The sequence below is a fragment of the Anabrus simplex genome, chromosome 11 (assembly GCF_040414725.1).
Source record: "Anabrus simplex isolate iqAnaSimp1 chromosome 11, ASM4041472v1, whole genome shotgun sequence".
NCBI lineage: Eukaryota > Metazoa > Arthropoda > Insecta > Orthoptera > Tettigoniidae > Anabrus > Anabrus simplex.
In genome coordinates this window covers 133,138,599-133,151,983 of record NC_090275.1, presented here as the reverse complement: position 1 = coordinate 133,151,983, position 13,385 = coordinate 133,138,599, and the positions used below count along the sequence as shown (strand labels likewise).

General features: G+C 43.7%; 1 protein-coding gene across 1 annotated transcript in view; it reads right to left on the bottom strand.

Moving 5' to 3' along the window:
- Positions 1 to 4,636: 4,636 nt before the first annotated feature.
- LOC136883565 (26S proteasome regulatory subunit 6B) overlaps positions 4,637 to 13,385 on the bottom strand; it is a 92,148-nt gene continuing 83,399 nt past the window's right edge. Inside the window, exon 8 of the mRNA XM_067155947.2 lies at positions 4,637 to 4,831. Coding sequence (XP_067012048.1) covers positions 4,718 to 4,831 — 114 coding nt within the window. The 3' untranslated portion in view covers positions 4,637 to 4,717. The remainder of the gene's footprint in view (positions 4,832 to 13,385) is intronic.

Here is a 13,385-nt window from a genome sequence, read left to right as displayed (position 1 = left end):
CGGTAAACCATTCATGTGAACAATAAGTTTCCTCCACCAGAATAAACACCACCCCTCCCTTTTTATCTCCTCGGTCTCTACGATAGACTGTGTACCCTTCTCAAAATAGTTCTCTATTACCCACCCCTTCTCTCAACCACGATTCCAATCCTATCACCACATCAGTCTCATAAGATTCCATCAATGTACTGAATTTTAATTGTTTATTTACTACACTTTGAAAGTTTACCGAGAGCAATCTCAGACCCCCTTCCTCCCTAAAACTTGACTGTTGCAATTGGGTAACTTGAAATTCCTTACTTTCCTGAGTTTCATTTTCTAGTAGTTTTCCTGGTCAGTATTATAACTCAAGGGAGTTGTCTGTTTTACAGTACATATCTTAAGATTAATAAAATCTAGAACAATATTTGCTATCTTTCGTTTACCTGAATTGTTTAGATGGAGGCCATGTTTTGTATAACAGTATCTCTCAAAACTGCTGCATTCATTAACCTGAGTATTCCAAAAATGTTTACAAATTTTAACAATACCTGTATTGACCTTGTCCACTTCAATGTTAACACACGAGTCTCTTCTCAAATCATGCCTGTGGGGCACGTTCACTACAAAGACGTTAGTGTGGGTCAGCTTCCCTAGTGTATGTTTAAGTCGTGATCTTACATTCTTGGCGTCGTCGTGAGCTACGTCGTTCGTCCCACCGATGATAAGCACTGCATCGCCACTCCCGATGTTCCTAGTTGCTTTTTCTACATTTTCCAGGACACTGCTGATAGAAGCTCCTGGATATATTTCTCCGGTTGCTGCTATATTCTCGTCGTTTATCACTCCCGCAATTCCCCTTCCTTGGCTATCACCAAGCACAGCTACCTTTGCTGATTTAGGCCTAACTGAGTCTTGAATCTGAAATCTAGGCCTAAATTTTATCCTCGGCACGGCAATGCCAGCGGATCGCGATGATTTGATTTAACGCGCGCGATCACTTTCTTCCAGAATTACATTATTTAGGGCAGAAAAGTGTGCATCAAGGTTAACTGCATGCCTTAGAATATTTCGTAACGCAGCAAGGGTTGGTACTTCTGAATTGCGAATTGGCAGTTAATTCGAAATCACGTCATTCGAAGTCCGATTTTTGAGTCCCAACGACTTTGAATTAACGAGGCTTTACTGTAGTCGGCATTCAGCCTTCAGGGAGCACATATACGACTGTTCACACCATTTCACAGACATCAATACAGATCTAAATCTTTTACACATCGAAAATAAAAGTAAATCTGAATATAAAGGAAGCAATCGAAATTTACATCGCAAAAAATGCTAATGAAACTAACCTAAATGACCATACACACTTACAAAATTGCCCCCTCTTCACTCTACTCACATAACATCTGGACAATACGTACTCATTAAATTAGCTTTTATCATAATAATATTGAATAATTAGTCTCTACTTCAATTCGTTACTTTATTCACCTAAAATCATTCATTTGCATTCATCCATATTACATAAAAGTACATTTTAACATGAAGTAGGTCAATAACCTTCTCTCCCCTCTCCAGAGTTGATAGAAGTTCCACAGCACTCCAGCCCTACTTCCCCCTCCCCTCGCCTCTATCATCCAATAGGAGAGATCCACAATGCTCCACAAGCCCCCTCCCATCTCCGCGAGCAGTGTGCTTTACCCAAAACTTTCCATGACCACAGTCCTGAAATAGTGTTTGGTAACAACGGATTTAGCATCGACAATCTAGATAAGTACGTAAGTTTACCATTATATTAATACTTGTAAATTTATTTTTTGTCATTACTGGTTCATGTTATCTCTAAACTCTCTATCATTGACAATACTGTACATATATGTTTTAAGTGATGTTCTGTTTTTTGAAATGTAATTTTCAGTGATACTTGCAAAATAAAAACATGAAACATTCAGCCGAATGTAGCGCAGTCTAATACGGGGGTTTCATTATAATTTTAAAGGAAAGTAACTATCTGTGGTGTAGTGGTTAGTGTGATTAGCTGCCACCCCAGAGGCTCGCGTTCAATTCCCGGCTCTGCTACGAAATTTAAAAGTGGTACGAGGGCTGGAACGGGGTCCACTCAGCCTCGGGACGTCAACTGAGTAAGAACGAAACATGTAATTCTTTGTATAATAGTTGTATTTTTACAGGTATGTTTATAGTGTTATAATTTATATTGAAATTGCAGTGTGTTTGACAGGCTGAAAAGTTTGTTACATTTAACCTGAAAAATATGGCTTAATTCTTAACCCCTCAGCGCCGACCTCTATACGTGGTATAGACCCACACATGGTTTCACATTTACGGCTATAGCGCGAATTTGAAAGTTATTTTGTTTCCAAGAAGACATTTTCGGGTTTATCAGTGTTGAAAATCGCTATAATGTAGTTGTTTTTGTCAAATAAGTCTGAGCACTAATCTCTGTTTGCTTCATTCTTTCCCACAGAATAAAATAAAGAAAAGATGATCTGAGAAGTTTGTCTTTTCGTGTGATGTTCTTTGCTCTATTTGTACATTGGGAGTGCGGTTTATTTATTATATTTGTTTTTATTTCTCAGCTTGTAATATTTTCGTAATTCTCCACGAGCGCACTGTGCTGCTTTCTGTCATACGATACGAGAACCAGTTGTTCATGGTATACATCTCGTTTGAAAGACGTCTCGACCTTTTATCTGAAATATGTATCGAGTTCGTTTGTTATTCCCCTCATTCAGTTTCGTCCTGCAGCTTTCGGTCTCGCTGCAGCTTCATCAGTCCATGTCACGCACCGCGCTCAGGCGTCGTTTGACTTACAGTAACGTGCTTGAAATATTGTATAATTCAGATGAAAGTTTAGTCGGAAGTAGTAGTGACAGTATAAGCAGCAGTGATAATGAAATAGATGATGTAGCAGAGTGACGATGAGGAGGAAACAGTACTTTGAAATTTCATGTAAGAGACTATAATTATACAGGTCAAAGAGAAGTTTTCAACGGTGAATTCTGATTGCTAAATTCTCTAATAATACTCACACAGGTCACAGAGACAAATATTGAGCAATTACCTTATAGGGTTCAGCTGGTGAAAGGTTTGCTCGCTCGGGAGGGGAACAAAATATTCAAGGCCGGCGCGCATCAGATAATACAGTTCCAAGGTTGCAGGAAAGACATTTTATCAGGAAATTAGCACCCAGGAGTTGGAAATCCAAACCTCAGAGACATTGTATCCTGTGTTCAAAACACGGCGAAAAGAAGACGTCAGTGTACTGCTTCCAGGAGTGTGACTTGAGTCCCTGTTTCAAAGAGTGCTTCGAAATCTATCACACGGAACTAAATTACTAAGGAAATGTGAAACAATTATGTAATTATCTGCATGTACATAGTTCTGTCATAAGGAATTCCAAATTTCGTGAAAATCGGGCTACTCTTATACTTGTAGTAACGCTTTAAATGAATCGACGTATTTCAGTCGCGCGTAGTTGAAATCTCATCCGGCCGCGGGGTAGGAAGCTATTTAAATGGCTGCGACGCTGAGGGGTTAACAAAAGAAAAAAAAGCTGTCATTCCTTACGAAGAATGAATGGATGGATATGAATTTAAAGCAATCAGTGGAACCGACTCATAATGCTCCACATTGCCAGAAAGTAGCGTTAAAAAATAGTATTACTGACCAAGGGACTGCGACGGTATTTACAAGCAACGCAAACCCATGATGTTCCTCACATAGTGGGTACTAAGCCTAGGCGAGGCAGAACCATGGTGTCGCTCATATAGGGGTACGAATCACAGGTGCTGTAAAATGCATCCTGAGCCACACACTGTCGCTAATAATCACAAAGCTATTTTGTACCTAACAAAGTGATACTACGCGCAAGTAAAATTGACCCATGGTGTTCCCTGCATGATGGTACTAATTACAAGTAGTCTCATGGTTACAATTCGATCATCCCTTGGTCAACCCTTTTAGTCGCCTCTTATGACAGGCAGAGGACACCATGGGTGTATTCTTTGTCTGCGTCCCCCACCCTCAGGGGATTGTGTGTTTGGTCCGCGAGAGCTATTTTATTTCCCTCAAGTCCGCCAGCAAGCCGGTTAGGATCCCCCTATCCGCCGCCTGGGACGCGCCAGCGTAGTAGGTTCGTGGTCTGGTAGACGAGTACTTACAACATGAGGACATCACACAATTGAACATGAAGGCCAGCACGGACCAACGGGTCCACGCAAGGTCATCACACCGTGTATGCCACCGATAGAGCAACACCAAACACCCGCTATGCACTGTGTCACAAGTCACACATTATCATCGTGCCCCGTGTTTTACCATGGGTCTTGAAGATCCCTTAACTGAGTGTATTTACTGAATGAAATGTTAAACAATATTAATAAAATGAAAATGATATAGGTATTTTACATAATATTATTCAATTGAATTTATTGCACATCGCTTCTGCCAATCTCTTTGTAACTGTCCCTATATTTGATTTATTCACTGACTTGTAAATATCACGCATTAGGTTATGAATCTCAGGTGCGCTAAACTCATTTCTATAATATTTCAGTGATAGTCGACAGTGATTGTAAATTGGATTGGTCAATATTTAATGGATGGTGGATGAGGTATGTACATCATAACACAGCAGTCAACATATTTGTATTTATTTTAATCCTTATAGTATATTAATCGCACAAACACACCGCTCGTTATTAAAACACTCACAGCATTATTTATAAAACTCATGTTCAGATTCATCCTTCTTGATATTGTTCTTGTAACCCTTCTCAAAGTCCTTGGCCAGTACGATGTATCTGTTCTCCCGAACTGCGTGCATTCCCGCCTGAAATATATGGATAACCATCAGTACAGATACATACATACATACACAAAAAGGAGAGACGAGGGCAACTTGAGCCACTTGTCCTAAGAGGGTCCGTAAGGATTGGCGACCACCTCCCTCAGTCCCCACCGTGGTCTACATTCTTTAACCCTTTCCAGTCCTCCGTCATGCACGGCGTGACATTCCCTTTTATGGGTTACAGTCCACTGTCACGCATGGCATGACATTTCTGTCAGACCTTATATCATTCATCAAAACAAACAGGCCTGTACTTGCCTGCCATCTGCTGCTTGAACATTGGAACTAAAGATTTCAAATATCTTCAGCACATGGCTGTACACAAATAGATGAGTGTCAAATCTATGATCTGTGACCACGACGTAAACAGACATGGCTGCTTTCTCTTCGAAGAACGCAAAGTTGTGTGACAAAGAAATATCGTTGTGTGTGTATGAAAGTGATGAAATAAGTGTTAGCGATAGTGAATTTGAAGATGTAATAGTGGAGAGTGAATGTGATGATTACACAGATGATAGTAATAGAGGAACCTGTTGGTGTGCAGGATGCATGTGATAGTCGGAGGAAACTGAGTGGTGGTGGTGGTGGTGGTGGTGGTGGTGGTGGTGATTTTTGTTTTAAGAGGAAGTACAATGAAGTAATCATCCTCTCTGAACAAATAAGTGGAAAAGAAATTTAAAATACAAAACAAAATTATTTATTCAACAGAGGAATTTGGAAATGCAGTACAAAGTAAAACAAAAAACAATTATAGAATCAGGCCGAAAGGATTACTAACGTATCAAAAGGGAACGTACGTTCCCTGATTAACAGGACACTTGTAATTTATATACCCTTAATAAGTCCACTGTCACACATAAAGCGGATGACGAGATCAGCAGCAGTCGAGTCATCGGCTAGTATGCGTTCGAGTGTTTCCTGCAGGCCGAGGCTCCGTCTTAGGCCAGAGAGATCAGCGCACTCTGTGAGGATGTGGGCCACGGTGAAGACGGCACCACAAGAACACACTGGGGGGGGGGTTTCCCTCTTTATGAGATAAGAGTGCGTGGATCGTAAATGACCTATCCTCAGCCTGCATAGTACTATGGCCTTTCTCCGTGAAGGTCAGAAAGAGGACCGCCACACGGTAGTTGTCTTCTTAATTGCTCTCAGCTTGTTGGGAGTTCGGATAGCTAGCCACTCCGATTCCCAGGACGCCGAGATGGTTCGACGTAGCTGAGAACAAATATCCTTAGCAGGTACACTGACTGGTCTAGGAGGTAAAAGTACAGCTTCCTTTGCAGCTTCATCCGCAAGTTCGTTTCCCGCAATCCAAACGTGGCTTGGAAGCCATGCAAAAGTGATTCTGGTGCCAGCATCCCCTAACCTGGCTAGAAGGTCATGTATCTGCTGTACCAGTGGGTGTTGCGAGAAACAGGTTTCAATAGACTGCAGAGAGCTTAACGAATCGGTACACATAAGAAAGTGGCTTCTTTCGTCACACAGTGCAAACTGCAGAGCCTCTAAGATGGCGTAAAGCTCTGCAGTATATACGCTACATACTTTAGGGTGCGAGATCTTCGTGCTCATATCATCAATGACGAAAGAGCAACCAACATTATCTCCGATTTTAGAACCATCCGTGAAGATAAGTCTCGCAGCCGGATATTGGTGAACGAATTCCTGGAAATACCTCCGATAAACGGAGGAATCCGTGTTCACCTTGAGTCCACGGAGCAGATCTAGACGTATATCCGGTCGCGGAACCAACCACGGAGGTACCTCGCTAAGCGTTTGCTCAAGACAACCACCGATATTGATATTCAAATCATGACACAAGCTATCAATGCCATGTGGCATTCGGCCGGTCTTGGCACCTCTGGTGGTATTGGGTACGATAGATGCATTGATAACTTGGATGTAGCGGCATTTCACGAATTTTGGCAGCGTACGTGAGAAGTAACTTATCCGTAAAGGTGGAACTCTCGCTTCAGCGAGTAAGCTGGGAATGGGGCTAGTACGGAAAGCTCCCGTTGCCAGCCTTACTCCACTATGGTGAATACTGTCCAAAAGGCTCAGCGTAGATTTTGATGCCGAGCCATAAGCCGCACTTCCATAGTCTATTCGGGAGAGTACCGTCACCGTGTAAAATCGTAGCAGTACCGCACGGTCAGCCCCCCACGAGGTGCCGCTGAGAAACTTAAGTATGTTCAGTCTCTTCATGGAGGCAACCTTCAACTGACGGATGTGGGGCTGCCACGTTAGTCTCTTATCAAAATGGAGACCCAGGAATCTGCAGGTGTCAACCACTGGTAAGACACTGTTTCGCAAGCGGAGCTCTGGTTCGGGATGCACAGGCCGACGTCGACTGAAGTGTACAACTGAGGTTTTCGCTGCTGAAAATCTAAAACTATGTTGCAGGGCCCAACTGTCGACTCGGTTAATAGCTTGCTGTAGCTGTCTTTTAGCAAACGCCACCCTTCCGGAGCTGTAATGTAGAGCTAAGTCGTCTACATACAGCGAAGGAACGACTGCGGGCCCAGCAGCGGCAACTATGCCGTTGATGGCAATTGCGAACAGCGTGACACTCAGTACCGATCCCTGAGGTACTCCATTTTCCTGAACGTAATATTGAGAAAAAGCATTCCCTACTCGTACTCGAAAGAGACGGAGGGACATGAAGTTCTCAATAAACGTTGGCAAATTTCCCCGAAATCCCCACTGGTGTAGTGTGGCGAGAATCCCATAACGCCAGGTAGTGTCGTAAGCTTTCTCCAGGTCAAAAAACACAGCGACTAGGTGTTCCTTTCGGAGAAAGGACTCCTGAATGGCGCTCTCCAGTCTGACCAGATGATCAGTGGCAGACCGATGAGAGCGAAACCCACACTGGTAGTTAAACAAGAGACCTTCCTTTTCCATGGCCCACACAAGACGCCGGTTAACCATCCTTTCAAATAGCTTACAGAGGCCGTTTGTAAGGCATATTGGCCTATAACTATCCAGGAGTTTTGGATCTTTACCTGGCTTGGGAATAGGTATCACAATTCCCTCACGCCACTGAGATGGAAATACTCCCTCACTCCATATTCTGTTGAACAGGGTGAGGATATCCTTGAGACATCTGTCACTCAAATGCTTTAGCATTTGATTATGGATTTTGTCCGGTCCAGGAGCCGTATCCCTGCATAGCGCGAGTGCACTTCGCAACTCCCACTCCGTGAAGGGCACGTTGTAGGGATTCGAAGCACTGGAGGCGATAGAGAGATGATGTGCCTCTGCTTCGCGCTTAATTTGAAGAAATGCAGGGTCGTATCTCGCAGAGCTGGACGTATCTGCAAAATGTGACGCGATGTGGTCAGCAATGACAGAAGGAATCGTAACTATATCTCCATTAATGGAGATTCCAAGTACTGAGGGCACATTCTGTACACCGACAATACGGCGGAGTTTCGTCCACACTTGTGATGACGGAGTATGTGCCGTCATAGAAGACACATACTTTTCCCACGCAGCTTTCTTACTTTCTCGAACCAAAAAAAGAGCATTCGCGCGCAACGCTTCAATGTGATAAGATTGGCCATCGTAGGATTCCGACGATAATGCTTAAAAGCCCGTCAGCGATCATGTATTGCTGCTGCAATTTCGTCCGTCCACCATGGGACCTGTTTCCGGCGACAAATACCGGACAAGGAAGGAATTGTTTCCTCTGCTGCAGCCAAAATTCCCGTAGTAATGGAAGAGACGTGGTCGTCAACAGACTCCAGCATATCATCGGCCATCACTGCGCGTTTTGAAAAATCTGGCCAGTTTGCCCGCCAAAGTAACCAGCGCTTGGGTACTTCGGACTGTCTTTGATTCAAGATAGATAGAATTATCGGGAAGTGGTCACTGTCACAGAGGTCATCGTGTACTTGCCATCGTAGCACGGGAACTAGCGCACGGCTGCACAACGTGACATCCAGGTGTGAGAATGTGCCAAGTGCGCTGCTGAAGTGTGTCGGTTCCCCTGTATTAAGCACACAAAGATCAAACAGATTGATCAGTCGCTCGAGCATCCTCCCCCTAGCACAGGAAGACGGAGAACCCAATAGTGTGTTACAGGCATTCACATCTCCCAGCATGAGGAAAGGAGGAGGCAACTGAGAGATCAAATCTTGTAGTACATGCGTTTCAAGATCGTAGTCCAGTGGAAAGTACACGTTGCACACCGTTGTCATTACTGGCAACGGAGTGCGAACTGCAACTGCATCTAGCTGAGTACGGAGCGGTACTTCTTCACTGAAGATGTCGGAGCGAACTAGGGTACAAACGCCCCCAGTTGCCGCGCCATCCACAGCTAATCTATCTTTGGAATAAAGACGATATCCTCTCATAGTCGTGTCGTGTCATGTCCAGGTCTCAAACGAGATTCCTGTAGACAGACTATGGAGGCCGCATGGACGGATATCAATTGACGTAACTCAGCTAGGCGACAGTGATAACTACTGCAGTTCCACTGTAATAGTGCCATTATGTGGATAGGTAGCGTTAGGAAATTAGGACAATTGCTTGCCCTTCTTTCTATCAGCTACCTGCCAATTTCCGCCGTCTTTGTCGGTGTCCGTTATGTCATCGTCACCATCTACAATAATAATGGCTTCAGTCTCCATTGTGTCCCCAGCTGGGGGTGACTTGGAGGCTGAGCCCTCCGTAGATGGCGTGCTCTCTGATTTTGAACGGTGGGCCTTCTTCCTGGGAGAATTGAGTTCCCTAGAAAGGGATCGAACATGAGACCATCGGGGCCTCACGTTTTTACCCGCCGTTTCCTTATTCTTTGAAGGAGAATCAGCAGATTGGTTGCCGGTCTTCTTCGGGGATCCTGTGATCCCCGATGGGGTTGGAGAAGACTTCTTCTCCAACTTCTTAGGGGAGCGCTGTGGCTTCCCTTTCTCCTCCTTCTTGACCTGTGCTTTGGTAGGAAGGCTGGAAGAAGGTTTCCCAGCCATATTTGGAGAAGTCGTTCCCCCCGCATTTGAACTAGAGGACTTTCCAGCCGAAGGTGTCTGAGAAGTGATCTTGCCAGAATTGTTTGGCAATAACTTGCTTACCGATGCTTTTGTTGGGATTTGTTCTCTCTTTTCTTGGTTACTGGATGCTGTGAGGAACTGTCTGCTTGATAGTTGATGGTTTCTCCGGAGCGGTTGCTACAAAACTTGTTGGTGTTATTGGTACTTTCGCTGCCTTCTCAGCAAAGGAGATGGAGAATTCCGGAGGTGCCATTGATTTAAATTTCCTCCGGGCATCTGGATAAGATAGTTTATTCAGTGTCTTAATCTCCTGGATCTTCTTTTCTTCCTTGAATATAGGACAATTCTTGGATCGTGGGGCATGCTCACCTGTGCAGTTTACACACACGGGTGGTGGTGTGCATTCTACACCGGTATGTGCCCCTTTTCCACATTCCCCACAGGTTGCTGAGCCTTGGCAGCGCGGTGATGTGTGACCAAACCGTTGGCAGTTGTAATAGGGCATAGGTGCTGGAATATACGGTCGAACTGTCGGCGTATACATTGAAACTTTAATTCGTTCGGGCAGTGTCTGTTTGTCAAAGGCAAGTATGAAAGCACCTGTGTCGTGAAGATTAGCTCCGACATGCCTCTTGACATCAGCAGATTGGTTGCCGGTCTTCTTCGGGGATCCTGAGAATAGTCACTTGTAACATGCCTCTTGACGTCGGAAACACCCCGACGTGCAAGGCTTCGGATGAGATCATCATCAGAGGCTTTCACCAAGTCCCTGTGAAAGATGACTCCTTTAATGGAGTTCAGGGACTTGTGCTTTTCCACCTTAACAGGTGCTGGTCCGAACGTTGTAGCTTCCAGTAACCTCTTACTCTGTACAACCGTATTAGTCTTGATAAGTATGGAGCCGTCTCGTAGCTTCCGCATCTCATCAACCTCTCCACCAACAATATCCTCCACAGCATTACTGATTAGAAACGGATTTTCTGGAAGGAAGCTCTGTCCATCGACTCTGGAGGCAACCAGGAATCGAGGCAGATTTTCCTCAGACGTTTCCCTATTGAACAAATCATCGGCTCTGTTGAAGCGTTTACGTTTCTTTGCGGTACAATTTAAAGACGCAGTTTTAAGGCCTGCAGCCTTCGAAGAATTAAAACCAAAATCAAACTCAAAAACTATACATGTCACACGAGTACCCGGGATATAAAAGGTCGACCTTCGGCAGAGCCCTGACGTACCGAAGGCAAGGCTATATACTCTAGAGGGCGCCCGGTATCTGGAGGGGGGTCGCTAGGAACTACTCTCCCAGTAGCCATGCATCACCTCGCCACGACCTGAAACTTGCAATTGGGGGAGGATAAAACCTCCATACTATCCTATTCTACCCGAGGCTGAGAGGTTGGCTGGACAGGAAGAGGAAAGAAATTTAAGAATGTGAGTATAGAAGGGTAGAAATAGTTATGAAATCTAAAGAGCATAGACACCTCTCAGGCAACTCGGGGGACACCTTGTTAGTCTGGCCCTACACCGAGGCCAATCCAGCATGGGTAACCCTGAGCTGGCATAGCCCTCGGGATCAACAAGCACTCAAGCCCCCACACCAACGTCAAGGTCATGGTGTCCCTAGAGGGGGTTGGAGGAAACTGAACAGTACCACGAGCAACATCAAACAGCAAACATATAACGTAAGTAGTAATGGATGTTTGTGTCATGGTAGGCCAGTACCAGATTTCTTTTGGTTATTTTTTACTGATGAATTAATTCATGTAATTGTAATCGCAATGCTGCTGAGAAGATAGCCTATAAGATACTGCAGAAACATTCAATTTGAAATAACTGGCAAGAGGTAACCGTAAATGAAATGAAAGCCTATTTTGGTGTGATTTTGAATATGGGTTTAAATCCAAAACCAGATATAAAAGATTATTTCTCAAAAGAATGGTTGGACCATGCACCTTTCTACCCTACTGTTTTTTCTTGTGATGTTGCATGTAGGTTCCAGTAGCCCACAAGGAAGTAACGAGATGATTAGAAAAAAAAAAAAAAGGTAGGAAATATAGTGTCACACCTGAAGACAAAGTTTCTAGACCATGTGGCAGTAGACGAAAGTACTGTATTTCGACCCACTGGTGTCCAGTTGGCCATTTTTGTTCTGTACTTAACGTCTCTTCAACACGTAACACGACCCAATAGGTTGAAAGTTGATTTTGATTACAATGTGGTCGTCATTGAAAGTACTGTATCTTTCAAGGGCAGGATAGCTTTCAAGACATACAATCCTCGGAAGCCTACTAAAAGGGGAATGCCATATTATGGCCAGGTTACAAGAAGAGGTTTAGATAGGCAAGACTTGCCATTTATGTACTGAACTTCTAGTAAGGTCAGATGGCTCTGGATTTCATTATTACAGTAGCGTGCCATTAGCTCAAGAATTACTAAGAAATCAAATTGATCTGACAAGAACTGTGAAATCAAACAGAAGAGTTCAGACAGAAAACAAAAATGAAAAAGAATGAAGTTGTGACTTTGGAAAAGATGAATCAATTATGGCACTTGCATAGCATGATGAAAGAACTGTATTGATGTCATGCTGCTGGCACACAGACTGTGCAGCAAACAATCAGAATTGAGAAGTGTAACATTGAGAAACCTAAGGCAATTGTGGAATACACAAAGAAAATGGGACCAATTGACGTGCAGACCACTATACTTCAAGCTACAATTTTTGCAGGAAATCACTGAAATGGTGGAGAAAAATGTTTTTCTGGCTGTTGGAAGTTTGTGTTTTAAACAGTTTCATTGTTTTCAATATTGTGCATGATACTGAGCAGTAAAGAAAATAGTAACATAAGACATTCAGGAAACATACGATAAGAGACCTTGTCAGATCAACCAGAAATAAAGTCAAAATAAGGAGGCCATCTGCGAGCATGCAGCAAGAAGAGAGACTAAATGGGCTTCTGCACTTCCTGGGGCAGTGCCAAAATAAGAACTGTGGCGGTTTGCAGTGACTGCCAGGCACCCAGAAGGAGGAAATGCACTGTATATTTTTGCAAGACATGTAACAAGAAGCCAGGACTCCATCCCTCTACATGCTTCGAGAGGTATCACACCCTCAAGGATGTAATGGTAAGCAGTAAGAAACTATTTTGTCATTCATTATGACCTGAAAAAAAAGGCAGATCTGGGAGAGCAACTACTATTCGTTCATTTTCGTAGCCTTTCCTTCCTTTTAGCAATACCTACATTCTATTAGTGTTAAGAGAGGAGGGTTGCCTACTTGTAAGTAGGAAAAGTACGAGGTTACACATCTTTTCAGGGTATTTATGAGTTGTAGTCACTGGTGAGGATGAGAGCTGCACGATTTGTTCTGGGTAATTTCTAACAACCAAATAGTTGCAATCTTTGTGGTGGGAGTAACGAGATGAGCTGCTTGACTAAGCGGTGATGACATTAGCAGACGAATAAACTTGAGTGGAGTAAGAAAGATATGAAGACAAAGTTGGAATTCAAGACACAAATTGGGACAAATAAGAAGAGGAATTAGGCCTTGGAAT